The sequence below is a fragment of the Galleria mellonella genome, unplaced genomic scaffold (assembly GCF_026898425.1).
Source record: "Galleria mellonella isolate WM207_F2 unplaced genomic scaffold, CSIRO_AGI_GalMel_v1 utg132, whole genome shotgun sequence".
NCBI lineage: Eukaryota > Metazoa > Arthropoda > Insecta > Lepidoptera > Pyralidae > Galleria > Galleria mellonella.
This window is the reverse complement of record NW_026441989.1, coordinates 3,548,432-3,576,416: the sequence shown is the minus strand read 5'-3', so window position 1 is coordinate 3,576,416 and position 27,985 is coordinate 3,548,432. Positions and strand designations below refer to the sequence as shown.

The following is a 27,985-nucleotide window of genomic DNA, read 5'->3' as shown; positions in this document are numbered from 1 at the left end:
TTCATTATTCAAGTTTCACTAGATTCGAGTAATTTTTAAATTTATTCCTGAGACTCATTTTTAGTGAAAAAAATAAGCACTTCTTCTGATATAAAAACACTGAATCACTTTTTTTTATATTATACGAGTATTTCCAGTTCTAAATTATTCTTATATTTCTGATAACAAAACCCTAGACTAATAATGACATTAAAACATCAAAAATATGATATTCATGTGAAATTAAAATCGTTAGCATTCTTTGAAAGTAATATAGAAGTAATATAGAGTTGGGAGTCCCGGCTTACAATGAGCCATCCCTTCCTTTTCCGTGGATGTCGTAATAGGCGACTAAGGTAACTTAATGGTCGAAGGATGGGCAGTAGCATCCTTCTTAAAACATCATCAAAACCTAACCGCAGTTACTAATTCGCCTGCCAGTAGTTGCCACGCTTGGCAACTACTAGCAAAATATCCAAATAGGGAGAGGGCTACATTCGACAGTGGACAATTAACAGCGGATATAATATAATAAAAAGATGTTGACTTAAAAAAATGCTTTGTAAAACAATAAAAAATTTCAAATAAAAAATAACAGCACGTTCAGCTGTTGAGTTAGTATGGGAGACATATTTTTTGCTTTGAATGTTTCATTCATAAATTTTTGGCTTTTATCATTCTTAGTTTTATGTGCCTCTAACGATTTTGTTTTCGGCTTGTATAGCTCAATTGAAATGTTACAGAGGCGTGCGAGAAGACATTCTGCCGGTGGGGCGCCGAGTGCGTGTCCCTCGGGGACGGGCGGGCGCACTGCGCGTGCCCCGCCAGCTGCCCGAGCTCGCCCGCCGCGGTGTGTTCCACCGCAGGCCGCACTTACCGCAATCACTGCTATTTACGTAAAGAAGCTTGCGAGCGACGCCTCAACCTACGGGTCAAGCATGAAGGCGAATGTGGTGGGTATACATTTTGATTTTATTTAAATTTATTTTCGGGATTTAAGAGCGTAAGCGACCTTTTGTAATTTCTTATAGGAAACAAATATTTTACCATAGTATTCTATATATAAAATCGATATTTAAGCTATTACCACATCAAGTTTTATCAAAACCCATGCAAGAGTTTTTCGCTTTTATTATACGTATAGTTTTTTACGATAAATTTTTATCCAAAATTCATCATTGCATCATAGCATCGACATCATTGTTAATAGACTGCATACAATATATTTGTAGTCTACGAAGGTAAAACTGTGGAAAATAAGATAGTAGTTATAAAAATACTTTCTTATATACATATTACATACTTTTTTTGGTTGTTTAAATAATTCTTATTTAAACACGCTTAAATACTTGGATAGATTTTAATAATATTTACAAGCAGATAAACCATATTCTTTTTATCCGTTTTCACGGACGTAAAGCAATGAAATATAGCTAGTAGGTACTAAGTTTTATAAATTAGACCGTTTAGAATATCTAAGCAAATATTACCATCACTTTCTTCGTTGATAAGATAAATAATTTTTCCCATACAAATTAAGTACGAGTATGCCACTCTTTTCTCCCCATTAGGGATTGAATTTAGAGAAATCCACTTATAACAATATCTACAATGTAAATTCAACATTCTCAGAATTTAAAATTCATGTCCTTAACATTTTAGCTAGGACAAAGATAAGCCGTTAAGTTGGAATTTCATCTACATCTAGCTAGTGTTATAACTGTTTAGATTTTAGGGTAACTGTATATTTTAATGAAATATTTTCCACTTATCTTGATAGGTAAGTACTATTTACATGTTATGTAAATAGTACTTAATATATATAAAATAATATGACCGAATGTTATTGTGTTTCAATCAGAAGGATTAAAAGAAAATAAACTGAAATGTGGCAGCATAAATGATCAATTAAAAAAACAATTTAAGAAATTTTCAATCATCATTATCTCAGCCATTATCTGTCCACTGCTGAACATAGGCCATTTCCTTAGATTGCCATAAAGAACAGTTCTGAAATAGAAGGTTAATCATAGAATACCTAAGTTACATATAAAAAACGAAAATAAATAAATAACCTACCACTAATAAATATATTATAATATATTTTACTTTGACGTTTTTAATTAGTTAATTAAACTTCGGTTGTATTTTTTATGCTTGTTATTTCATAACTTCGTCAGTTATAAACCAATACGGAAAATTATTTTTTATCTAAAAGGATATACATACAGACTAGTTCTATATAAGTTTAATCAAAATCGGTTCAGTAGTTCAGTTTTTAAATGAAAATAACTGACATTTCCATAATTGAATTCGTATTTTTTTTTTGTGGAAACCAATCTTGAATTATTTTAATATGAAAATCCAAATTTTTTGTGATAGCGTAATAAGAATACTATTGGAAAATTAAAATTTTAGTTCGCTATCAGAATACTTTTTTAATAATCTGTCAGAAACATTGAAAATCGTTTGTTTACACACAATGATAAGTAAGATCATTGAGTTGATAGATTATATTGACACTGCCATACCACAGTATGAATGCTCTTAAGATCTAGTACACCCTTTCACCCACACAAGAGACATATAACAATATAAAAAGCGACTTTATTTTACAAGCGGATAAATCTGCATGATTGATCAAACCGTTTAACTGTCTACAGAACCCATAAGGGGTAAATGCGTGAGGGTTATCGGGGGCAGCATAGTATATTCTGTGTTGTCTCATACTGTTTATGTCACCAGGTATGCTGTCAGTTTCATTACGTTCTTAGAAGTAACAAAATATTGATATATTTTACTTAAATTTCTATTTTATTAATTTTGCACTTGTAATCATTTTATCTAAAAATGTAGTTAAAATAAACAAAAAATATTTCTCTGCATAAATTAACGAACGCAATCGTGACTAAATTAAGATTAACTAATACAACGCACACATTATATTTAAGAAGATAATTAAATTTTGAACAACAAATTATGTATCAACGAATATTCTGATTTTAATCTAGAAAGTAAAAGAAAAAAATGATATAAATATAATATATAAAGTGTTTATGCATCAATATGTGCATAAATGCTGTTGATTCATCATCGTCATATAATACAGCTATAAAATAGAAATATTATAAACATCTAAATAGTAGTCTAAGAACAAACATTCATATTTATTGTTATACTACTATTTATAGAGACTGTGATATTAGTGAGATCATCTGCTTAAACAACAAAGTTGGAGCTTACAAAGTTATTAACGATAAAATGGATATAGTGGATCGATTTAATGACATCCTCATGATACTAAAGCTCAGTGAACATCTCCTTAGAACAAGTCGATTAGAAGACGAGAAGATTTTTACGACTGGAGCGATATAATCGATTTGATCACGTCTAAAACTTAGTTTATGCGCCAAGTATTGGTTTAATCAAATGCTTGAAGCGAATTTATGAGGTTTCAGTTGCAATATAGTTATAATATACTAGCTGCATCTCGTGGCTTTATCAAATATATAAATTGTAAAGGATCCCGTGTTAATATACGTTGTGGTTTATCTATGCACCAAATTTCATTCAAATCTGTTTAGTTGTTTGAGCGTAATTTATTAACAAATATGTAAGCATCTTCAGAAACTTCTACTGATACCAGTATCTATAGCCTGTAGTTTTATCCACTAAAATTATAATAAAAGTAGCCTATTAAAGACGATAAGTAGCGATTAAAGACGAAGTAGGTATAAACCAAAACCTATTAAATAGTCTCACATTTATAAAATTTGTAGGATTGGTAGGACAGAAAGTAGAATTAGGAGGATTTTATTAAGTTTAAAAACTTTTTTATATTCTTTGATCTATAAAAATCTCACTGCTTTATAATAATGAGATATCTAATATAAAATTTTGCTCCCTGTGGGATATCTGCTCAAAAACCCTCATATGTAAATTAATTATCCACTATTTATTTATTTAAAGGATCACTAACATAAGATACAGCGAAACATTTCAATATATTACACTAGTGTATTAAGACTAACTGTTCTTTCATTTAGAGTTAACAATAGCATTCTTTGTTTGTGAAACATTAAGAGAGAGTTTGTAATGTTTTATATGTGTTTAGTTGGTAAGCCTAAATATATCATCAAAAAAACCCTCTAATTTTTTTTCCACGAAAATGTGTGATACTCTGTGGATTGTACAGGTTTTTTTTTTCTATTAGTGAAAGAAAAATTACAATTCCGATGTACTTGTTCACATATTCTTCCAACTGAGTACCTTTGTTTATGAGTTATGCTCGTAAAGTGTTGTGGACGTTAACGTTAAAAAGGAGTATAACGTTGTTTTTATTGTTATTGTAAGAAATATTCTAGCTATAAAATAAAAACTCTACAAAAGACATACTCGTCTGTAAATTAAATTTTGAATTTGAACATAAGAGAATTGTATTTTCAAATTAAAGTCATTTCCGCGGTTACAGAATATAGATGAATACAGATTTGAACGAATGAAGTTACACAAAGTATCAAGTAAATCTTATAGTAACAAGTGCCTTATGATTACTCCAATTAGAATATTTCTATATTATGCTATCTGTGTTTATAATATAATATATATAGAAATCGACTTGTTTTTCTATGATTTTAGCACGAATTATTTATAAAATTGTATTATCAGCGATCATAATAAGCTGCTCGAGTCTTAAAACTGAGACCGAGACATCCTAATGTTGAAATGGAAACATACAATGAATATCCAGTGCTGAAATCTACAAATACGCATATTTGCTATAATGATCCACAAGAAAAGAGTTTCATTAAAGAAATAATAAGAATTATATATATATATATATATATATATATATATATATATATATATATATATATATATATATATATATATATATATAATATATATATATATATATATATATATATATATATATATATATATATATATATATATATATATATATATATATATATATATATATATATATATATATATATATATATATATATATATATATATATATATATATATATATATATATATATATATATATATATATATATATATATATATATATATATATATATATATATATATATATATATATATATATATATATATATATATATATATATATATATATATATATATATATATATATATATATATATATATATATATATATATATATATATATATATATATATATATATATATATATATATATATATATATATATATATATATATATATATATATATATATAAGATTTTCTTGTTTTAGTAATTAAAGATTAGTATATTCTACAAAGATAATAACAGGTTATATTTGTTCAAGAAGCTGGAGACCCATGCGCTGCAGTGACATGTCCAGTTGGTGCCCGATGTACAGTCTCCAATGGTCAACCAGAGTGTCGCTGTTCCAGAAGTTGTCAGAGAAAAAAGCCAGTTTGTGGTACTGATGGAAAGGAGTATCCATCAGTCTGTCATCTAGATAAATATGCCTGCGAAAATCAATTGAACATTACTGTAAAATACCATGGAAAGTGCGGTAAGTTTGTGTTATTAGCTATGTATATGATTCAACACTAAATGAAAACTTTACTATGTCATATATCTCCTATAACATTAAATATTTATTTTAATATTATTTTTTACACAATCTTATTAATATTTATGTTATCTATTGTAAATAATTGCTAAAAGATAAAAGATGAAGATACCATATGAAAAAAGTTTATAATTGCTCTCAAATAACGTCAGGTATACTACTTACTAATATTACTAATATTATAATACTTACTAATATTATAAACGTATGAGTTTGTTTGTTTGTTACTTTATAGTGTATTATGGGGTGTGGAATTATAAGCTTCTTTTTATTTCGGTGAACAAATATATCCCGGTCACGCGAACAAAGTAGTGGGTAAAAGCTAGTATAAAATGAATAAAAGGAAATAAAGATTTTAGAATTCTCTCTCTCAAAGAACAAAATTTGAATAGATAGTTAATATAATGGGAAATGGATTAAGGACTATTACAATGAAGAATGGAGACTAACTTAATCTAATCAGAAAAGTCTGGCTTAAACAAATTTCGTCATAAATGATGGATTAGAATGCCCTAAAAATTTATCCAGTGATTGCTGACCATGACCATCAAATCACAGGAAAAGTATTTTTGGAAAATTAATTAGTCGCAATTTAATAACACCTAATGCGCATATCTTTAATATCTCGGCCCTTATTACTTATAACAACACGGTTAAGTAATTAAGAGTGTTTTTTCGAGACGGTCGGCCACAACCCTCGGGGCTTTTTAATGAGGGCAATTAATTAAAACAAATGACTGCGTATTGTTGGTGTTGATGTTTGACAGCATAAAAGGATCTCGTTAAGAACAGGTCACTTCTTCATAATAGACGTGGAGTACACAAAAAGGGTCAACATTTCATTTCACGTGAAGATGACGTAGCGGTTCGGGAATAAAATCAGGATTCGAAGGGAAACGTGCGTAGAAAGGTGACGCCCTACCCGCCATGGTACCTTTATTGAAAAGGCTTTACTATTGATACCAATCTTTTTATACTTAACCTACTTATGTAAATCGTAATATTAAAATGTATTAATTATAATATTAATACAATATTTGTTACTAGAAATTTGAGAGCCGAAGACTTGAGTGAAACTTATTTTAATTATTGTAGTTATCTACTTAGAAATTTTATGATTCTAATAATATTTTTAAGAAATCATTTTAATCTTTTCTTGGATTGTTAACCTATCTAATAAGAAATTCTGAAAAAAAGATCTTGTAGGTTTTCACCAGGGTATTCTTCATATAAATTGACAGGTATACGGGTAGTTATTGTTGAATTAATTACTTTTTATGTTTAAAATTTTTAAAGGCTTTTACCTTCTTTATGTATATTAGTTCTATAAAAATAAAATGCTTAACAATAAATAGAACTACATATCTTACTACGACAAAAAAGTAATATGACTTCAAAATACTTGAACATTTTCTTTAGGCAAAACATAAATTGGATCGGCTGTTTCTTTTTCATAAAAGTAATTTAATCTTCTCTACTTTATCTGTTACGTACCTACATTTTGTTAACCCTTCTCACAGAGTTTACCCCAAAACATTCGATCTGAACTAAATTTGTACGACTCCCCACATATTCCGACAACTTTTGTGCAATTTTGTTTACTTTATACTTTAATTTTGTATAATTAATAAATTCTGTGTGCATATTACTTACATTTTACAGGTGTAATGCATTCATTTAGAGTAATAAGCAAGTTTTGATATTGGATCCAAACCTTTGACTTATTTTTATGTAGTTAGTATTTAATTGCTCGTAATTATTCATTTTTGTACTGGCAAGTCCTCCTGTTATGAATCGTCGAGTTGCCATTAATAAAAATAAGAAAAAGAAGATATCCTGATTATTCTTTCTTTATAAGAATTAAACTTGTTTTTAATAGAATACAACGCACTTTTTAGTCCCAGAAACAACATATTATACTATATATTCAAATTATTAGAAATTATAACTAAAAAAAGATTAAATTAAAATTATGTTGTCAAAATTTTTCCACTTCATAAATTATAAATTGTGCTGAGGTTAAAATGATATCAAAATATCTTTCGTTTATGATTCAGGTTAGATTAAATTCAATGTTTTTAAATGTACAGTCGAGTTAGGGGCATTTGAGGTGTGTTAATTAAAAAAGAAGATTAATTTTTAACAAAAAAAGAAATATCGAATGCAATGACCATTCAACATTGTCTCCCTCAAAATAACTTTCCTGGGAAGTCCGAAGTAGTAATGGCTCTTGCATTCTTCATTGTAGCGCTAAAACTTGAATACTGGAGTAGCCTTCAGCTAGTTGGTTCCAGCCATTTGAATGTTTTCCACTAAAAAAGATATCTCTTCAGGTGAGTATTAAATCTCGGAAAACGAAAAAGTAAATTAAGAAGAAAATACTCAAGTTTGGCAAAAAGAAGCTGAGCAGTAAGAGAAATATTTTTATAGACTAAAAATTCGTTTACTGAAAATTAAATGCGACAAGATGCATTACTGTGATGCAACACCTAGTTATTTTAGATATTTGGTCTCACATCCATACCCAGTTTGCGAAGGATTTTAACAAAATAGCATTTCCGTAGGTCTTCTGAAGTTTTGCAAAAATCTCCATTTCATTGTGTCCAAGTCTGATACAAAATCTGATAGCATACCTTTGCTCAAAATTGATGGCACTCATTTTTAGAAAGTACCTGTAAAATAAGTTTCACGAAAACAATTGTTGCTACGGGTAAACAAATGACTTTAGCAAATTGAAACTTATATTGAAATTTAACTTTCTTTTAAGTATTGTGTTTTCAATATTACCACATCGATTCCTATGTTACCAGGCTTTATACTTAATGTACATACTTCGTAAGATCAGTTATTATCGTTGTAGTGAATTCATAGCGCAGTCGAGATTATTTGTCAACTTATTCGAATCTCACGTGACTTTATAAGAGTTTATCTATCACTCTTTTCAAGATTAGTTAACTAACTACTAAATTTTTTTATTGCTATTTGTAATTTGCGAAACTAATTAAAAAAATATACAAATATTAAAAAGTGAGGGTGAACACCTGCGTCTACCCTCACTGGAGAAGTCAAAGTTCTCCTGTCAGTGTATATTAAAACACGACCTATTTTAGCTAAAGACAATGAGCTAATTATGTCAGTGTTTAAAAATTTTGTATGATAATGCCACTATAGGTAGAATAAAGTATGCTCTTTTTCGCCATATACAAAATAAAGTAACTTACATAGACAAAGGCAATAAAATTAGGCTTCAGCTAGTTACTATGGACTGGAGTTTCAGAAGTTTTAATACAGGTCAGCAATATTAAAACTTTATGCACAGCTAGTGTAATGAATATTTTCATCGGTATATCTAAATTAACCGTTTATTTTTTTTTATTGTAAACAGATCCATGTTCAGAACATGAATGCGTCGATGGAGGAGTATGTCAATTGAACGATTCTCGTCAACCAGTCTGCCGGTGTGGTCCACCATGTGACTTAGTCGTCCGTACCGGATCAGCAGTTTGCGGTTCTGACTACAGGGACTATCCAAGCGAGTGCTCATTGCGCCGCGAGTCATGTAGAACACGTCAACAGCTCACTATTGTGTATAGAGGAGAATGTGCTTCAGGTAAGTACATTTGAGGTATGCCTGGTAGTGGCTTGGAGCTCTTGATACGTACTGTTTGCTCTCTTACATTTACCGTATATGGTATTTTTATAAAAAATAGTTCTTTAGATATGTAGTTGTAAGAGACTTCAAATCTATAGAAATTTAAAAGTGTTTAGTGTAGTATAATCCTGATATTTGGCACAGTATTGTACCCTATTGATGATACATTAAATATATTTTTACAATGAAGCATCGTTAGATTCATCTTAATTATAACAGTACTATAGAGTGCATAATGATAATTTATTTAAAATATTATATAAAATATGGTGGTTATAAACTCTCAAAGATATTTCACATTACGAGGTTTTGTGATTTTGCAACTCCATTTATTGAATTTTCATTTTCATATCTAAAAAAATTATTCCGTGACTATACTGTTTACTTTTTCCTAAAATGTTTTTTTATGTGCCAGTCATCAAATAAATGTATATTTTTCTTTCTTTTTAATGAGTTTTATACAAAACCATAAATTTAGAACATTTAATTTAATTAATCGAAAACAACGCCGATCAATCTTAATTATGTATCAACGAACAATTTATTAAAATTGTGGAAGGCTCGATAAATAGTTACCTCAATATCTTGTCTCCTAATCTAAAATTAAATCTTTATTTGAAAATGCAAAGATCCGACTTTTGTCAAAGCCCATGTTGAAGGGACATTTTGTTCTAAAGAAAGTAATTGGATACAAGCACCGAAGCGTCTTGTCGACCCAAAAGATATTGAGACAAGGATGAAATAATAAAACATTAAGTTTAATATTTAAAGGGTTTTAATAAAATTGTATTTAAAATTACTCTTCAAAGATTTTATAAGTTATACATATAATTACGATAATAACATTTTATTATATTTGTATGAGTTAAAGGTACTTGGCTAGCTATTGTTACCATTGTGATGTACGCGTAATGTGAATTCCTACTCACCTTATTCGCCAAGTTTATTCTAATCTAAAGTGATAAGGGTAAGCCTGCAAACTTCCACATAATCAAAATAAGAATAGGATAGTACCTATAATAGAATCAAATAAACTTATTGTAGTACTTTTAAATTGTTGTTTTTTTTGTTTTCTTAATATTCTAGTGCTGGTTTCAGAATATTGTTTTCTGTTTGGAAGATCGCATTATTGGTACATGCGTACTTTGAGGAATTCAATGACTAGCCCAATTTGTCGTTTTATATTATAGTGAGCATGAATTGCTAAATCCACTCGACTTTCAAGTTCGAGTCAATTTAATTATTAAAACGCCATATAATAATCACGGCGCTCTATTCATTACAATGGTAATGATAGATAATTATAAACTTCATAGTCTGAAGTCAAAGTTTTTGTACACATGTAATCCTATCTAAATGTATTACAGTATAGGTATAGTGGCTAAAAAAAAACTTTTTCTTAGTGACGGGTAATATCCAATACCTATATATTGAGTTATTCTGGACATAGGTGACCACCCATTGTGATATCGTCCATACCAGTCGAATATCTTAATATATTATATATTAATTATGAGCGGGATATTTTGGATAACCGATAGTTAATGTATCTGTTATTTGTCCAATATATAAATAGATATTGTAACTTCAATATACAGATATTACTATATATTACTTACCCTTCCTTTTTGTTACAACAGCACAACATCCGTGTGATTCCGTTAAGTGTGGTCTTCGCGAGCAGTGTTCTTTGGACGCACGTGGTGTGGCGGTATGCGGATGTGGGCCGGAGTGTGAGGCAATTGTTCGCCCAGTGTGTGGTTCTGATGATCGCACCTACGACAGTCCCTGTTTCCTAGAGAGAGCATCATGTCTTGAGAACCGAGAAATACGAGTAGCGTACGCAGGATCCTGCGGTAAGTAAATTTTAAACTACATTATTGAACGATCATTATGTGCTGGAGGTATTTTGTACCACAAAAAAAAAACAATGGTGATGGTGTGTAACCTGCATACTAAAAATAGAAGCAAACCTTTCTCTTTTTGAAATCGTTTAAAAATGTTTGCATAAATTTCAGATTCAATTTTCTCTACCTTTACATGGCAAAAATGAAGCACCATTGCATTCAAACGTCCATTTAGAATTATGGCGATGAATAATTTTATTTCAATGTGATGATCTGATGTGCATTTTGGTTTGATACTATTTCTCGATTAATTTTGTGGCTTTCTCTACAAATAGATAATTTATACCAGGCAAATGATAAACGATTTAAGCAAATCATATCGTCCAAGCGAATCAGTGCCGGTCTTTCTTTGATGATGTGATAAAATCCGATAACAAACACGCAGACTTCTTTATTTCATGGCCTTATTTATGTTTACTGTTAGTAAGATTAATACTGAGTAGAATTTATTATTTTCATAGTCGTTTTTAATGTTGCTGTAATAATTTAGGTTTAGAAAATCCATGCGCGCGAGCAATATGTCCGTGGGGAGGAGCGTGCGTGTCGCGTGGTGGCGCAGCGCAGTGCGCATGTCCGGTGTGCGCACCCACGCTTGCACCTGTATGCGCGTCAGACTACAACACTTACGGAAGTGAGTGTAAGATGCGCATGCATGCATGTCAAGAAGGAATCAAAGAGGAAGATCTACGAGTGTTATACAATGGGACTTGTCGTGAGTAGTAATTTTGAATTTTTTGTTAATGTTAATATCTTAACAAATATGAAAGTGAAGTAAGTGAAGGAAAAGAAGTATGTGTGATGGCGAATGGAGATAGGTAGGATTGCTTAGTTATGGCTCATTTAAAAAAATAGTTTTCATAAGTTTATATTCCATTCTGCTAGTTACAAACAATGCTTATAATTGAGAAAAAGTTTGGAATTTGATATGAAAAGTTATTTTATCGATATTATATTTCAAAATTTGTAAATTAACAGAATTTAGACTTCGTAAATATCATAAAAATATTCCATATAAGTATTTTTACAGAAAAATATATATATGTATATATAAATATATATATGAAAACCAGTAGTTATCAGAAGTCTCTAAATTTTCAACTTCTATATTTTTCAATGGTTTGTTTTTCGAATTAGAAAAGAAATATAAGAAATACGTAGTGGGCATTCATTAATATTTATAGACACATTTTTCTCCTCAACTTCCCCCAAAATCCAAATAAAAGAAATATCTTGTTTGCGGTATAAATGAAAATCGCAACGTAGCTAAGGTAGCGGAGAAAATAAATTATAAAATTCTTCTATAACAAAAACTGTTATCAATTTCCAGCGATGAAAATCTTTATACGTATATCTTTAAAAATTGTTGATAAACGGAGCGTAAGATCTTTAGATGTAAATTATGGTTTAATATTTTGCTATAAACATTAGGCGAGATAAAAAAATTACAATGTCTCTATATAAATATATTATGAATAGAATTTTATGAACCTAATATGTTCTTCGTTTCTGACAATAGTTCAAATTTCATTCGCAAGTCTTCTTAAGGGCGCGTACAATGCTTTTCGTTACAACGACTCATTCCCGACTACACCATCGTCTGCTATCATTGCTATCTCCATTCGCCTCGGAATCATTAGATCATTGGACACCGCCAAATGTCTGATGTCCGACGTTTTTACGAGTTTTGCGAACTGCAGTTCGCAGTATAAGGTGAGACAATGCGTTGTAAGCACCATACTTGGCCTAAAGAAAACTTCTGGATGAAATCAAAACAATAGTCGGAAACGACATAGTAAATTTCTACAATTCCCATTATACACATATATAGATATCGTTAATAAAAAGAAAATTAGGTTTGAAAATTACATTCAAAATTTTCTCATGAATTACCATTAAATAATTAGTATTGATACTTATAGTAATACTACTTACTTTATGTAAGTGATATAATTAAGGAGATGTTTTTAAAATATTTTGAAACTTATGTTCATTTTATAATATGCAAATATGTTTATATATAATTGTCGGAAACGACAAATACAATAAGTTCGCATTATTCAAGTTATGCATGTATATATACATTATTTTTTAAATGTTGTGTACATAATTATCATAACATTTTAGATTATAAAATTGTAAGTAGATTAAATTGTATTCTATATGTAGAAAATATCAAAATATTTACAACTGTGACACAGTAATATTAAAAAATTACATAATTTACTTACTCACTGATAGTAAAATGAAATCGTAAATCCAATACTGTCTGGTTGGCTATTTTTTGTGTATTTGTTATCGTCCCAAAATTGAATGCGACTGAAAACCATTTTATTTCACGCACTAAATTGTAGCGTAATAACAAATTCTATAAATACAAAAGATTAAATACTGCATTGATCAACCAAATTCTTTTTGAAAGAAAATCACATTATTAAAAAAAATAAAAGTTACTACTATATTAATACATATTAATTTAGCTATATAATATAGGTTGTTCTGTTAAAATTCGTTTGAGCTAATATAATAAAATAGTATAGTAATAATAAAAAAAGTACAATTTAAGGTATATACAAAAACAAGGAGTAAATTTATATTTTTGTTTATTAGAAAAAAAAATGTTTAGTATATTTTATTTATTTGTTTCCATGTCCGTACAGGGTATATTCCAATTCGACAACAGACAATATTGGTTTAGATTTTACAATAACAAATAGTAACGATTCCTGCACTTGTGAATTCTGTCAGAAAACATGTAAAGAGACCAGTACTTTCGAAATATTATTTAATAAAACAAGTGCTCTAATGAAAGAAACGTGACGGAGCAAGTTTATTTTAGCCTTAGGTACGGCAAATAACAGTTGACGTCTAGCATGTGTATATTTGTCTGGCACAAAAAAGTTTACGTTAGCCAATATGACAGAATCAATCGTTCCCCTTAAAATTTTGAAAACGTATGTCTTACTTCATATGACCATCATATTCCCAACACATTTTAAAGGACAAATTTAGTCTACCTAATCCAATCCAATGATTATATTAATCTTAACATGGATTAATGAAGGTCGGACACGAATTAATTTTATTATACAAAACCCGAGACTACTAATTGCTGAACAATATTTCACGATGATCTTGTCGACTTAAGTCGCAGTTTAGTAAAATAGTTAAAAGCTTTTATCTCCTGATTTGACTAGAGTCTGGCGATCAATTACGATCTTTTAAAAAAAAATTTGCAATACCTTCCTTAGAAATTTTTATCATGATTGCTTTACTGAATTGGTATAATAATTTAAAGAACTTTTTTCTCGCGACCTATTTTGCGTGATTAGGAATTATTTATATATGCTATTTTTCTCTCTGGGTCAATCAATGTCACATTAATTGAATAAAAAGCAGCCTACAATAACTTCGATCGGTTGAGCGTTTAAGGCGCTAAGTTATAATAACAAACAAATAAATTAACCCATTTTCATATTTGTAATATTAGTTAGTATCTAAGAATTTATTTATTAATATTGTGATATTTGTTTATTAAATTCCGTTATAATAAATAATTTATTTAATTTGTTTCTTAGAGCAATACTTCAAAATATTTTAAATACCTAAAGAATTTCATTAAATATTAGCTTAATTAGAATTTACAATAGTATCCTTGGTGTTACTATAGCAAAAATTTCTGATAAATAAGGCCGAACATTACATTATTGAGTTCGACAGCATAATGCAATTATTTCAATAGGAACGTAGATACTATGATTACCATAATGTCTCGCGGGACTTGTGTATGCACTACTGGTATTACTATTATTCAATATTTGTTTATTAGCTAATAGTAATTGTATTTGCATTTATGTACATGAAGTATAATTAATTATATTTGTTGTATAGAATCGTGTGTGGACGTTGTGTGCCAAGGAGGAGGAGACTGTGCTTTAGATCCAGCGACAGGCCGGCCTGTCTGTCGTTGCAATCACAACTGCACTGAAGCACAGGTATGCTTTACAAAAATTTTTTAATTAAAATATTTATGTAATGCATAAAGCATTGTTAAATTGTTTCCCAAAGAGGGTTGACGTCAGGTAAGCGGCCGGCCGTAAAACTAAAAGCCAAATCTTTTTGTAATATGGATAAAAACATATTACGCCGACCCCAAATAATAACTGGGATAAGGGTAGGAAGATGATGATGATAGAGCATTGTTAACTAATCTGTAATATCCAAGCATTACAAATAAGCTGTCAATGCTCTGGCATGTCAAAATCTATTATGTTGTCTCTTAAGTGTAAGAGTAGTTTTATCACAATTACAACATTTTATAAAATTCAATTTGTTGAATTCTTTATACTTGAAATATACATACATCAAATGAACATTTGTTTGGGTTGAAATTGTACGATATATATACGATATAGAAAAGTTATTATAGAGTACATTAAAATACTATTTTACATTAAGAAATCAAATTATTTTATTAATACCTTTCACTCATCACTTAACTCTCTAACCTGTAAGTATTAAAACTTTAAAACCAATAAACTTAAGCCGATTTTAAACAATCTACAACCACAAACTCTTGAACAATATACAATTTTGAAAGATAGGCGTCTATTATAACCGGTTTATTTCGGAAAATGGATAATAACTGGCTTAAAAGTAATATCGGTTCGATGATCCTTTCAATCGTTAATTGAGTCTTTCACTTTTATAAGCCTGATTTTAGTCAAATTGGCATGATAATTGGCAGTTAGTTATCTTGAAAATTTATTCAGTAGTGTTTTATTTGAACATTCCAGACTTCGATATTTCTATAGATTTTAATTGTGTTGATTTACAATTTGAAATTGGTTAGGTAGCGTAACATAAAATAGATATAACTTAGATAGTTATAAATATACATAATTATTACACCAATATTCAGGTTTCATTTTATTTGGATTACGTATAATTGTCATTATTTTATCCAGGTACAAATATGAGATCAGATTTTTTCCACTCTATTACTTAAATATTTACTTTGTGATCTAATTCTTCGTTTTTATGACAGGAATCTGATGTAGTATGTGGAACTGATGGCCAGACGTATGCTTCACAATGCGAATTGGACGCGACAGCATGTCGTGAGCAAAGCGAACTACGGATCGCGTATAGGGGTGATTGTGGTAAGTGACATATAGTAATGATAATTTTTATGACGTATATAACATCAATTATATAAAATATAATTTAATATTAAATGCTGTCTTAGTAGATAACCTAAAACCCAATAAAAGTTCTGACAAATTTGAAAAAGTAGAGTCAGTAAACGTCGGAATTCCAAAATACTTAAACGTTATATACGATTCAAAATTATTGGCAATAAAATTGAGTAAATATATGCAACGATTTATGGATGCAGTGATGTATAGTGATTTTTGAAACAATTGATGTTTCAAATGACTGATGCTGGCCATACATACACATAAACCTTTTGGAAGCTATATACGAGTACATAGTAGAAGGATTTTCTTCAATCTTAGTGCTCTCAGTCAGCTGTTTGAATATTACATGAGATTTCTAATTTGTAAATTTGCTGAATACGATGAATTCTTTGTCCTAAGACTCACTGTTCTTTCTACCTAACTTTATCTCCATACATTTCTTTAATTCAAATAAATAGTGGTAGCATTTCCATCATACCTATCGTTTTAAAGTGAGGGGGAAAGGGATTATTAGTAATACAGTTTAACAGCTCCAGCATATAGAGTAATAAGATTAACCTTCATCCGGTTTCTGGATACCACTGTGATTAATTATTGATGAATTTGTCACTATGGACTAACTGACATGCTTGAGCTTCAGCTACCATCTCTTACTAGTGTTCCGCCAGCGTATACCGATAGCGTAAGCGGAGTAACCATTGATATCTGTGTATTCTTATTTTTACTCATTTGATTTCGGTAGTTGTGTTTGGGGATCTTATTTATACTTAATAATATAAAAAAAACAACAAGATGATGATAAGACCAAGGTGCTAAAACGTTATTAGAAATGTTTGTCTGTATGTTTGTTCCGGCATCACGCAAATATTACTACACTAAATTAGATGCAGTTTCCACAGTTGTTTGCCTAAAGGTCTAAATTAAAATCCGGCGTATGTTTTATCTTGATATACAATGTAGAAGTGATTTATTTCATTGGTTGCCTATTTTCTAAATACACGTGTACGAAGTAGCGGGCCAAAAGCTAATAATAACATAAATATTATAATTATTTCATAAACATTTAATTGAAAAAGATAATAAGGTAATTTAGACTTAGGTGTTATTCCTCTGTATCTAGTAAATTCACGCCATATCCCACTCTTCAAATCGAAACACAGCTATGCGAACACAACTGTTTCACAGTTGAAACACGAATGGGACAGAGGTACCTAAGCAATCGACTTTTGTATAAAATCTCCCTCTGGTATGTCTTACATTTAATTAGGTAATAAATTAATAAAAAAGGTTAATAATAGTTATGAACATATGAAAATATAATTTTCCAATGTTCATCAGATTAAAATAAAATTGCTAAAGGTAATATCATTTTTTAATACCAGCTAATTGACCCAAAACAATTATTAAGTACACCTTAACCCGGCCTCTGGAAGGATATAGGTTAATCCTGTGAAAAAGGGCCGACCTTTGGTAAAGAAAATTCGTTAAGATTGTTATTCATAAAATATTATGAAATGAGCAATTTTATTCTCGTAACAAATTAAAATAGAATTAAAATTAACGGAGAAAGTATTGTGTTATTTTATCACAGTTTATAAGTTAAAATACTTATATACTATAACAAGTAAATTGTTTTTAACTTTTAAGTCATTAAAATCATTTTAATTTTGATTTATGGGAAAGTTATTTTTAGATTATGTTAAAAATTTTTCGTAGGAGGTAAAGCAAAGGAAATGAAGAGAACAGATAGGAGTCTGGAGGCGGACAGCTCAAAATTGTTCCTTATCTTCTATTTATATATAATAATACCAAGAGCGGTGTTATAGAATCGGATAATAAAATATCTTTTCAGTGAATTCTAATAGGAAAATACAAAAATTCCTTTGGGGAGAAATTATGTAAAATATTTTATGGATTAAAATTATGGATGAAAATTGAAAGTGTCATTAGTTACTGTTTTAAATTAATTACTATACTTGTATATCCATGATTTCTGTTTACTGTAGTGTAGACTTTATTTTTTATAATAATCAAAGTTCAAATACTATATTTTGTTTTTATAAGACAAGAAGATATTTATAGTCTCATGATTACTTCATCTACTGTATAATATTGAATTTTTACATAGTATATTGTCTACGTTGTTGTTAACTGCTGAACATCGACTTCTCCCTGCGGGGGGGGGGGGATGTGGAGGTAAAGTCGTGGGATACTGGTTCATCTATTGTAATCTCTTGATATTGACTGAGCATTCTAAATAATGAAAGCGTTCATTGTAGTATTGGCTAGATATAATAGATATTCATTTATCTATGTATACTTGAATTCAGCTTAGGATTACCGATCAATAGAGGATTAAACTGCTCCATAGTTGGCGTATATCCGAAACAAAGTCAGATTAAGTTAATCGGCTTTGTGATGTGCATCTTAGGGTTACTTCGTGGTTAAACTGTATAGCTGCTTTATATACCTTATATAATTTCGGTTTAATTTTTTTCAAAAACCGTTATAAGGATTATTGAAAAGATTGAATGCCAAATGAAAGTTAGGGTTCCCTTTTTTATAATAATAAAATAGCACTGACATGATATATAAGCAAATAAATATAAGTATTTAGTTTTATTACATTTTTTTACCAATGAGGTGGCAAACAATCCTTACGGCCCATCTAATGGTAAGCGGTTACCGTAGCCTATGAACGCCTGCAATATCAGGGGCATTACGCACGCGTTAGTATATTTAAAAAGCAGATCTATATGAAATATTTTATACAGCTTTGTTTACCTGTGGTGGTATATCTGTGATCTTAAGTTAATTTAAAAAAAAATACCTTTTCTTTACAGACAAAGTAAAACATTACATATATGTTCACGATTAACATGATTATACGAGAATAGTCTGATAGAGATACTTAGCTGTATTCCTTTCTATTACTGTTATTAAAATAATACTACAATTTAGTTGCAGAATTAAATACAAAATTTTCACAGATGTACCTTACTTATGATGCATTAAAAAATTATGCGAACGAGTAAAGGGTAATTAAACATATATAACGTTAATTCAGTACTCTTAATTATATTTAACTACTTTATTATATTATCTTTTTACTTATTCATTACATTTTGCGAATAAATACAAAAAAAAGACCAAAATGATTATTTTGAACTTAATAAAAATATATGCAAAATATATAATTAACTAGTATTATGTTTTATTGATGAATGTTACGGTTATCGAATATTCATTCGCTCATTTACAGTTGCTACCAGTTTGTCGAGTGCTGCTTTGCCTAAACTTTCGAATTGGCCGTCTTCATAATTAATTAAATTTCTTTGTACTAATTAAGCAAGAAACTTTTCTGTTCATTCGTATTGAAATTTTTTACTGTTCAACAATACACATTTAGTATTTTAATTCTTCTTTATTATTTCTTTTAACAGGTTCGTTATGTTAAAGAATAATAGCTACGATATTATATTGGAAAACGAAAAACGTCCGTATCTATATTTGATCACTTTTTAGTTTGAGTGTACTTAATGTCACCGTTTTATACAGAAAAATTGTTCGCAATGTCCCAACTTTACGAGCATTTCCCACAGGTATAGTTTCGTTTACGAATAAAATCATAAATAATTTTTAAAGATATTTTTTTCTCTTCAATCAAAGAAAATTTTCCAAAATAAAAATTATTTATTTAAATTATAATTTATTATTAAAAAGGTAGCTTTTAGTGATAAGTCTGCCCATTGTTTTCTCGGTGTGATCTTTTTTGTATTTTTATCTTTGCATTTATTTGCTTGTACTTGTAGAGTAGGTAATATACTTTTTAGAAAGAACAGTAAATAATCTATGTGTTTAAAGTAAAAGTGAATATCAATAGAATTAAGGTTAGTTTTGTCATTTATCACATTTATACATCATTTATCACACGTATATTGAGAATTATAAAATTTTGATGTGATAAAAAGTAGCAACCGTCTTCTATAGACATGAATAGATAGATAGGTAGATACTTTTTATTGTTTTTCCCAAAATATTACATTAATAAACTTATTAAAAAAATAATACAATTACATGAAAAAGTTATACTGAGAAAATTAGGCGGTTTTATCGCCAAGAGCGATCTCTTCTAGGTAACCTCTGGAAAGTGAAGAGTCATTATAAACAGTTTGACCGGAGACACGAAACCCTGTTCGTTTTTTATAATACATTTAAAGATATAATACGTACAGTAATGTGAATATATAAATGTACTTTTTAACTTACTATTTTTTTATACAACTTAGAATGGCAAATAAGCTGACGGCCCACCTGATGGAAAGTGGTAACCATCACCTATAGACATGAGCAGTACCATAGACATAACAGAGTATACTGTTTCGCCCATGATACCCCCCATGCGTTGCCATTCCTGAGGACTCAGGTGTTATTCCTCTGTACCCAGTAATTTCACGCCATATCCCACGCTTCAAACTGAAACACAGCCATAAAACACAACTGCTTCACGGTAGAAACACGAATGGGACAGAGGTACCCAAGCAATCGACTTTTGTACAAAGTCTTCCTTTGGTACTAATAGTACTATAGATATACGGCAATAACTATGGTACTCTCATGCGGTGTCATTTCTGAGGACCGTTATATTATGCCTCCATACCCTGTAATTTCATAATCATATATAATATCACGAATTATAATTCCAAACTGAAACAGTCATTTACAGCAGCAATACGACAAACTGGTAGATATGTACCTAAACAGATGACTCCTGTATTAAGTCTCCTTCTGGTATTCACATGATGAACGTTTCTATATATAAAGTCATGTACCGTGTACAGTCGGCGTAATTTTCCAAACGCAGACATATTTAAAGTTACTGAATATTATCTTGACTTTCCGCTTCCCGTTTTATATTAATCGACCGCTTTTGCAAGACTTTCATTTCGCGGAGAGGTGGTAAACAATCGTTATTAAATTTGCACGAGTGTCTTCCCTCGTTCCTCATTGCGGGACCGAGAAGCCTAATTTTCCCTGACGGCAGAATGAGAAAGTGCTATGGGAAGCTCGCAATTGTTGGACAAAATGACATTATCTGTTCAGCCATTCGTTTCTTGGCAAACTTTAGCCGGGTGCTTACGAAGTCGTAACCTTGCTAACGTAGACGAAATAAAACTCGTATACTGTTATTTATGACTATGCCACTAAGTAGGTAAAACGAATAAATTTTGGTCATTATTTTCTCAACTTTGCTGCGTGAGAAATTATGATTTACAAATAATTTATTATATACATAAACAAAATTTTATTTTTCTAACATTATTTTGGCATGACAATTTTTTTTCTGTGTTTGTATACACTTCTGAAAATTTACTTCAAAATTTTTATTTTCTTGAAGCTAAATTGAATTTTTTATCATTTCACTAAGGTTGACTGAGAGGAAATGCTTTTAGCATTAAAGTCCACCTTGTAGACATTTCCTGTACTAAATAATAAAATAAATCAAAGGATCAAACTAAGAAAAATAGAACGGTGGATTGTGTAAAAAATATTGATAAATAGTTGTTGAAATAAATTAATTTGACAGATGGATAAACAAACAGATAGACGAATGGAATTGGTCCACAAAGATTTTAAAGAATTAGACATCATTTTCAACTATTAGGCTATTCTATTACTTTATTTTGAATTAAGAAAACATACGTATATAGATACATATATGTCACATCTCTCTCCCATAAAGAATACAGTAAAAAGAGAAATATATCCAAAACGCTTTAATAGCATATTGTAATACGTCTATTTATAAATTAAATAACGTTTTTTTGTGTTGGAATTGGATCATATGAAACTTAAAAATGCATTTTTTAACAGCGCTTTGCGAAGGGGTGCAGTGTTCCTTCGGAGCTCGTTGTGCAGCCGGAGAGTGTATATGCCCCACTGACTGTACTGGCGCTGCCCAAGAGCCAGTTTGTGGAAGCACCATGCAGACGTATCCCAATGAGTGTGAATTACAAAAGACTGCCTGCAAATTACCACCTCCAGCTTCACTCCATGTCATATTTTATGGAGATTGCAAAGATCGACTTGCTGTTGTTCCACCTATCGCAATGAGTATGTGTTAATTTCTATACTTATTGTTATTTAATTGCAGTAGAAGCCTACTAATCCTACTAATATTATAAATATCACATTTATATATAACTATTAATACTAACTGTAGTTTGTGGTATTAAATAACTAACTAAAAGCATTTACTAAACGGCTGAACGCATTTGAACGAAATGTAGTGTGCAGATGCATATCTTGTATTAATAAAGCAACTTATATCCTAATTCACGGAGATAAAGTTGCGGAATACATGTAGTTTAGGAGTACAAAAAACTTTTTGTACAAACTTTAAAATACTTGTTTTTATCACCATGTAACCATACTTTTGGGTGGGTGCCAGTCAAAATATTTACCGTCGGACCGACATCAACCCTGTTGTTAGCAGTAATTCCAATAAAGCGACCCATCCCTGATCAATTAACTAACTTTCCGCTTTATCGCTCGACTAACACGCAAATATTTGGGTGGGGGTGGATAGCTACGACCGCGATGACCACTACTGAGGCTGAGGAAGGGTCGACGGATTCATTGGGAGCGACGGAACTTGGCGGTACAGCGAACCCGCTGGCGTGCCGCGATATACGTTGCGACTTTGGCGCGAGTTGTGAGATCGGCGGTGACGGATATCCTCGGTGTTCCTGCCTCTTTGAATGTCCGCACGAAGTTGAATATTTCCCTGTATGCGCCTCAGATTTTAGATTATATTCAAGCTTATGCGCCATGCGAAAAGAGGGATGTCAAAAGCAGCTCGAACTCCGTTTGCGCCCACTGGAACTTTGTAAAGGTTTGTTGTCCTCTGCATGTTTACTAACATTTTACATTGTAGTTTAGTTGGTGAAGTTTTACAGTTAAAAGTAATAAATGTGAAATGAGCGGTCCCTGAAATGGAACGTTTAAACCACAGGTATGGAAGTAAGGCCTTGCGGTAACAATAAAGCAATGGTGGACTCAACAACTGGTCTAGAAATTGACTGTGGAAATGGGCCTCATCGACAGGATTGTCCAATGGGAAGTTACTGCCACATTACATTGACTGCAGCTAGATGTTGTCCCAAAAGTAGGTATTAAAGTATATAGTGTGATTATATATGTTGTCGTTAAACTTAGGATTGTTTATATTAGTATGCTGTGACTTATGATTATAAAAATCTATTGTAGTATTTGTAGTATAGTTTTTATTAAAATAAATTAGAGAAACATAATTCAATGCAGGGCTCGTTAGAAAAGATAATATCAAATATGCTGCAGTTAATCAACGAAAGCAGTTAGTTTAGGATATTCCTTAAGGCAGAATATACGAGAAATCTAAATTAAGTGATAGGAAACTAAAAATATGAAGATGATAAAACTGTACAAAAATATGACAAATATACATAGCATATATTATTTAATTATTACATGAAAAAAATAGAACAGGCTATGAAAATTGTATTATTTTCACCGGCGGTACAATGAACTTTCATGCAGACCTACGACTTCTAACTGGAATTTCGAAAATAAATTGAACCGAAACATGCAATTTAATGCATAGATATTTTTTATATGTAAAACATATTTTTGTTTGTCATATACAAACTTTAATTTTTCGCCATAATAGATGCTTTTATTTAAAGAGCAATGCTCCTAACAATGTCCTTTCAATAAAAACAAAGAAATAGAAATAAAAGCTTAACCTATGTAAATAGACAAGATACTAACGTAGAAGTAGTAAATACATAATGCTATTTTTAAGCCATAGGGAAGTAGCCTCTATTTTTATATTTGTTGTATCACTCTCTTCTTTATAAGTGCGACCACGTAAACGTATTTGGAAATGGAATCTCTTATCAGTTGGATATAGGTATTGATGTGTTTGCAAAATAACTTTATGCTATTATTAAAAGTGCCGTAAAATTGTGCCAACTAAATTTTTAATAGCTAATAAATTTCATATAATTTGCAAAATGATATTGTTAAAAAAATAACATACTCTGTAGTAATCTCCTAACGCGCAACATCGAGGCAGTGTGCCCAGGACATTAAATTCAAATTCAAAATAATGGTGGCAGTAGGTATTACCCTCTCTAGATAGCTATGCTTATTTTCTGAGCAAAATAGCTACCATTTCTCGGTTCGCTGGTAACTTCGTTCGTGTTTATGAAAATGTAAAACGATCGCAACAAATTCATAGTATTTTACTTTTCCTTATCGTAGATGACACGAAGTTAATGGAAGAGAAAAAAGTGCAACACTGTTCTGAAAGTGCATACGGTTGTTGTACCGACGGATCAACAACAGCTACGGGTCCTAATGAAGAGGGTTGTCCAATCACGAGTTCTACTTGTGGGTGTAACAGACTCGGATCGGTGTCAGACCGATGTGATGAAAATGGCCAGTGTTCCTGCCGCCCTGGTGTCGGAGGGTTGAAATGTGATCGCTGTGAGCCTGGTTACTGGGGACTGCCTCGGATCGGATCCGGCCATACTGGATGTATTCGTAAGTATTATCACAATTAGTTAATATTTTAATATTTTATTAATTTTCTCCACTAAAAATAGTAAGTCCTATAGCTATAAAATATCAGATTATGGTATCCTCTCAATAAAAAAAGGAAAAATACTACCATTGTATAACTAAATGTTATAGTAGTAGCTAGTTCTTGATTTTGATGATCTTGCTGATCGAATAAATCAAGATTTTATTCTACAAAAATGATCAGATTTTAATGAGAATAAAATTAGTAACAAATGCAGGAAACACAAAGCTTGAATGAATAATAACACTAAACTAGAGAATGTCTTCCTTTTAAAGTCATTTGAAAAAAGTGACCAAATAATGCTTAAATATTAGTTATTTGTATTTCTCGATGGAAATAAAAATATCTGATATTTTTTTACTTATTTTTATTTTAGCTTGTGGATGTTCCGCATTTGGATCCGTAAGAGAAGACTGTGAACAGATGACAGGGCGTTGCGTTTGTCGAAATGGAGTCCAAGGACAGAAGTGTACTGTGTGCGCTGATCATCGACGAAGGCTTGGTCCTAATGGATGTTCTGACCGTAAGTATACTTTTTATTCTTTATTGTACTATATTGTCGAACAAAGTTTCAGTACATTAAAATAGGTGTTTGTTCATAACATACCTTTTTTTAGTAATGATTGTTAAATTCTAACTGTGCTTGTGATTAATTTGATTTCAATTAATATGGACAATGAGACATTCTCCAATATGCACATTATTGAAATGACAAAAAGTAGAATTTTCATTAGATAATTAGCAGACAATAAAAAATAGGGTTACGTAACCAGAAACAAATTTAAACCACCTAAAATATAATACGCTTGGAATACGTACCTGACATCCATACTTGTATAGTGTAAGTCCGGATAGCATATTAATTTATATTTAACAATATAAATAAATATAGCAAAACAAATGTAAAAAGAATAGAATAGAATAGAATAGAAATCATTTATTCAAATAAACTTACATTGAAGCACTTTTGAAAAGTCATTACATTTTTTTTAATCTACCGCTCGTTCGGAAAGCTGTCTCATCACAAGAAGAACGAGCAAGAAACTTGCGTGTTGCTCTTTTAAATAATTTTATTATTACTTTACATTTTTAAGTTTAATTGTGTGAATACAAACCACCAATTAGCACTAATTCAATTAAATACTCAAAAAGAAAAAATATTGAATACATAACCAACTGGTTAAACAATTAATAAGAGGAAATCAGTCATAGTGATTAGAGCAGACCAGTCCCTACAAGCAGCACCCGTTCACGAGTATGACGGATGAGCCAGCCATCACTGCCATCAAAGAAAGAAGTAATAGATTTAGATATATAATAATTACAAATATTACGGTACGTCTTTTAAAATTAGTTAGGTAGGTATAAGTAGAATGAGATACAAAAGGAAAAACATTATTACAGTAGGTATCTATGTAAGTTATAACAGATGTCTGACTCAGCATGTATCTTGCAGCCAAATAAATTACTACAGCTCTAATATTCTGCTGGAGGAAAAAGTATAAGATAAAAGAATAAGAGTTCGTGCAACCATTGACAAGGATCCACTTTTTCAAGTCTTTATCTCTTCATTAATTCATCCTCTTACAAATCTGTTCATTTATTAATTTGTTCGTTTAGCATTCGCTACGGTGTCCAATTTTATGCTCAGTTCAGCATTTGATATGCCATCTATTCAGTATTTTGTTCATAGTACATTAACTTTTATTTAAAAAGTTAATACCATCCCATATTACTATAATCCAATATATATATATATATATATATATATATATATATATATATATATATATATATATATATATATATATATATATATAATTGGATTAATTTTGGAAACATGTATAAGGTAATTTTTGGTTTATGTAGTTTAAAAAAACTGGAAAAATATAGACTGAAGGCTGTTGTTTACAAAATTTTTAATAGACGATATCGTGTGAAAATTATTCGGCAGCTAGTATACTTTATACCTCTATAGCTTTTCTTATATTTCGTAAAAGAAATGAATATTTAAACATTGCAGCCGTAGAGTACAGAGCGGCTTAGCTTTTAGGGTGTGGCTAGAGGAAGTCTTACGTGTGCATATAAAGGAAATTCTTACTGAGCAAAGTTTAGAAGTTTACAACTTTATTTAGTATAGATGAGAAGGATGTGAGGGGCTATAAGGATTGTTTAAGTAAAAGTTTGTGGTTTTGTATTAACTGCCTTACGGGAAATGTGTTTATATTAAAGTGTACAAAGTAAGAATTAGTGCTACATGTTGGTTGTTAAGTGGAAAAGAATATTCATTAATCTGGTAGCTTTAACATACAGATTTCAGGAGACTAATCTAATATTTATATTAGTATTGACATTGTATTAGCATTATTACTAACATATAGATAGATAGATACTCTTTATTGTTTCCTCCAAAAGATTACAATAATAAACTTAATTATACATACAAACAGTTATTATAATTACTATACTTACAATGACAATAATGTAAATATATTAATACATTATTTGTACATATTACAATATTGTTGTTGTTACGAATGGTAGCTATACTCGCGAAGTCTTCCTTATGATAGGGATATAAAATAATCTGCTAGCTTATCTATTAGAATATTATGTACAGATTATGCTAAATTCTATGACGATTGGTAAGGCTACCAAGAGGAAATAAAAAATAATATTTTTTTCATTTATGATATTGCTAAGAATAATAAAGATGTATGTGTACATACACAACCGGAATTTTATAAACTTACTATGTTTGTCGTTTCCGAAAATTGTTTCGACTTCATCCGGAAGTCTTCTCCAGGAGGCGTCCAATGCTTTGCGTCATAGTGTTTCCTTTCTCTCGGAATAATTTAAGTTAAATGATAATAAAGATATCAATTAATACCATTATTAATAATAAAACAAAAGTTTAGTTAAATGATGTTTTTTTAAAAATTTAATTACATAAAAAATAAGATTATCAATGAAATGTGGATTGACAGTGAGCTCTGTAATGGATAAGGAT

General features: G+C 30.2%; 1 protein-coding gene across 7 annotated transcripts in view; it reads left to right on the top strand.

Moving 5' to 3' along the window:
- The window catches only part of LOC113518220 (agrin-like), an 81,716-nt gene that overhangs the window by 30,988 nt on the left and 22,743 nt on the right, over positions 1–27,985 (top strand). For 3 of the 7 annotated variants that reach the window (XR_008253741.1, XM_052902471.1, XM_052902468.1), the window contains exons 4-15: positions 723–932; positions 5,320–5,532; positions 8,978–9,202; positions 10,885–11,100; positions 11,642–11,863; positions 15,040–15,143; positions 16,196–16,310; positions 22,224–22,463; positions 22,939–23,244; positions 23,365–23,517; positions 24,654–24,935; positions 25,352–25,498. Coding sequence is in view for 6 of the 7 variants with exons in the window: in XM_052902471.1 (XP_052758431.1) it covers positions 723–932; positions 5,320–5,532; positions 8,978–9,202; positions 10,885–11,100; positions 11,642–11,863; positions 15,040–15,143; positions 16,196–16,310; positions 22,224–22,463; positions 22,939–23,244; positions 23,365–23,517; positions 24,654–24,935; positions 25,352–25,498 (2,433 nt within the window). In the remaining variant the exon portion in view is untranslated. The remainder of the gene's footprint in view (positions 1–722; positions 933–5,319; positions 5,533–8,977; positions 9,203–10,884; positions 11,101–11,641; positions 11,864–15,039; positions 15,144–16,195; positions 16,311–22,223; positions 22,464–22,938; positions 23,245–23,364; positions 23,518–24,653; positions 24,936–25,351; positions 25,499–27,985) is intronic. The other 4 variants (XM_052902477.1, XM_052902487.1, XM_052902482.1 and 1 more) reach the window with 4 other exon arrangements.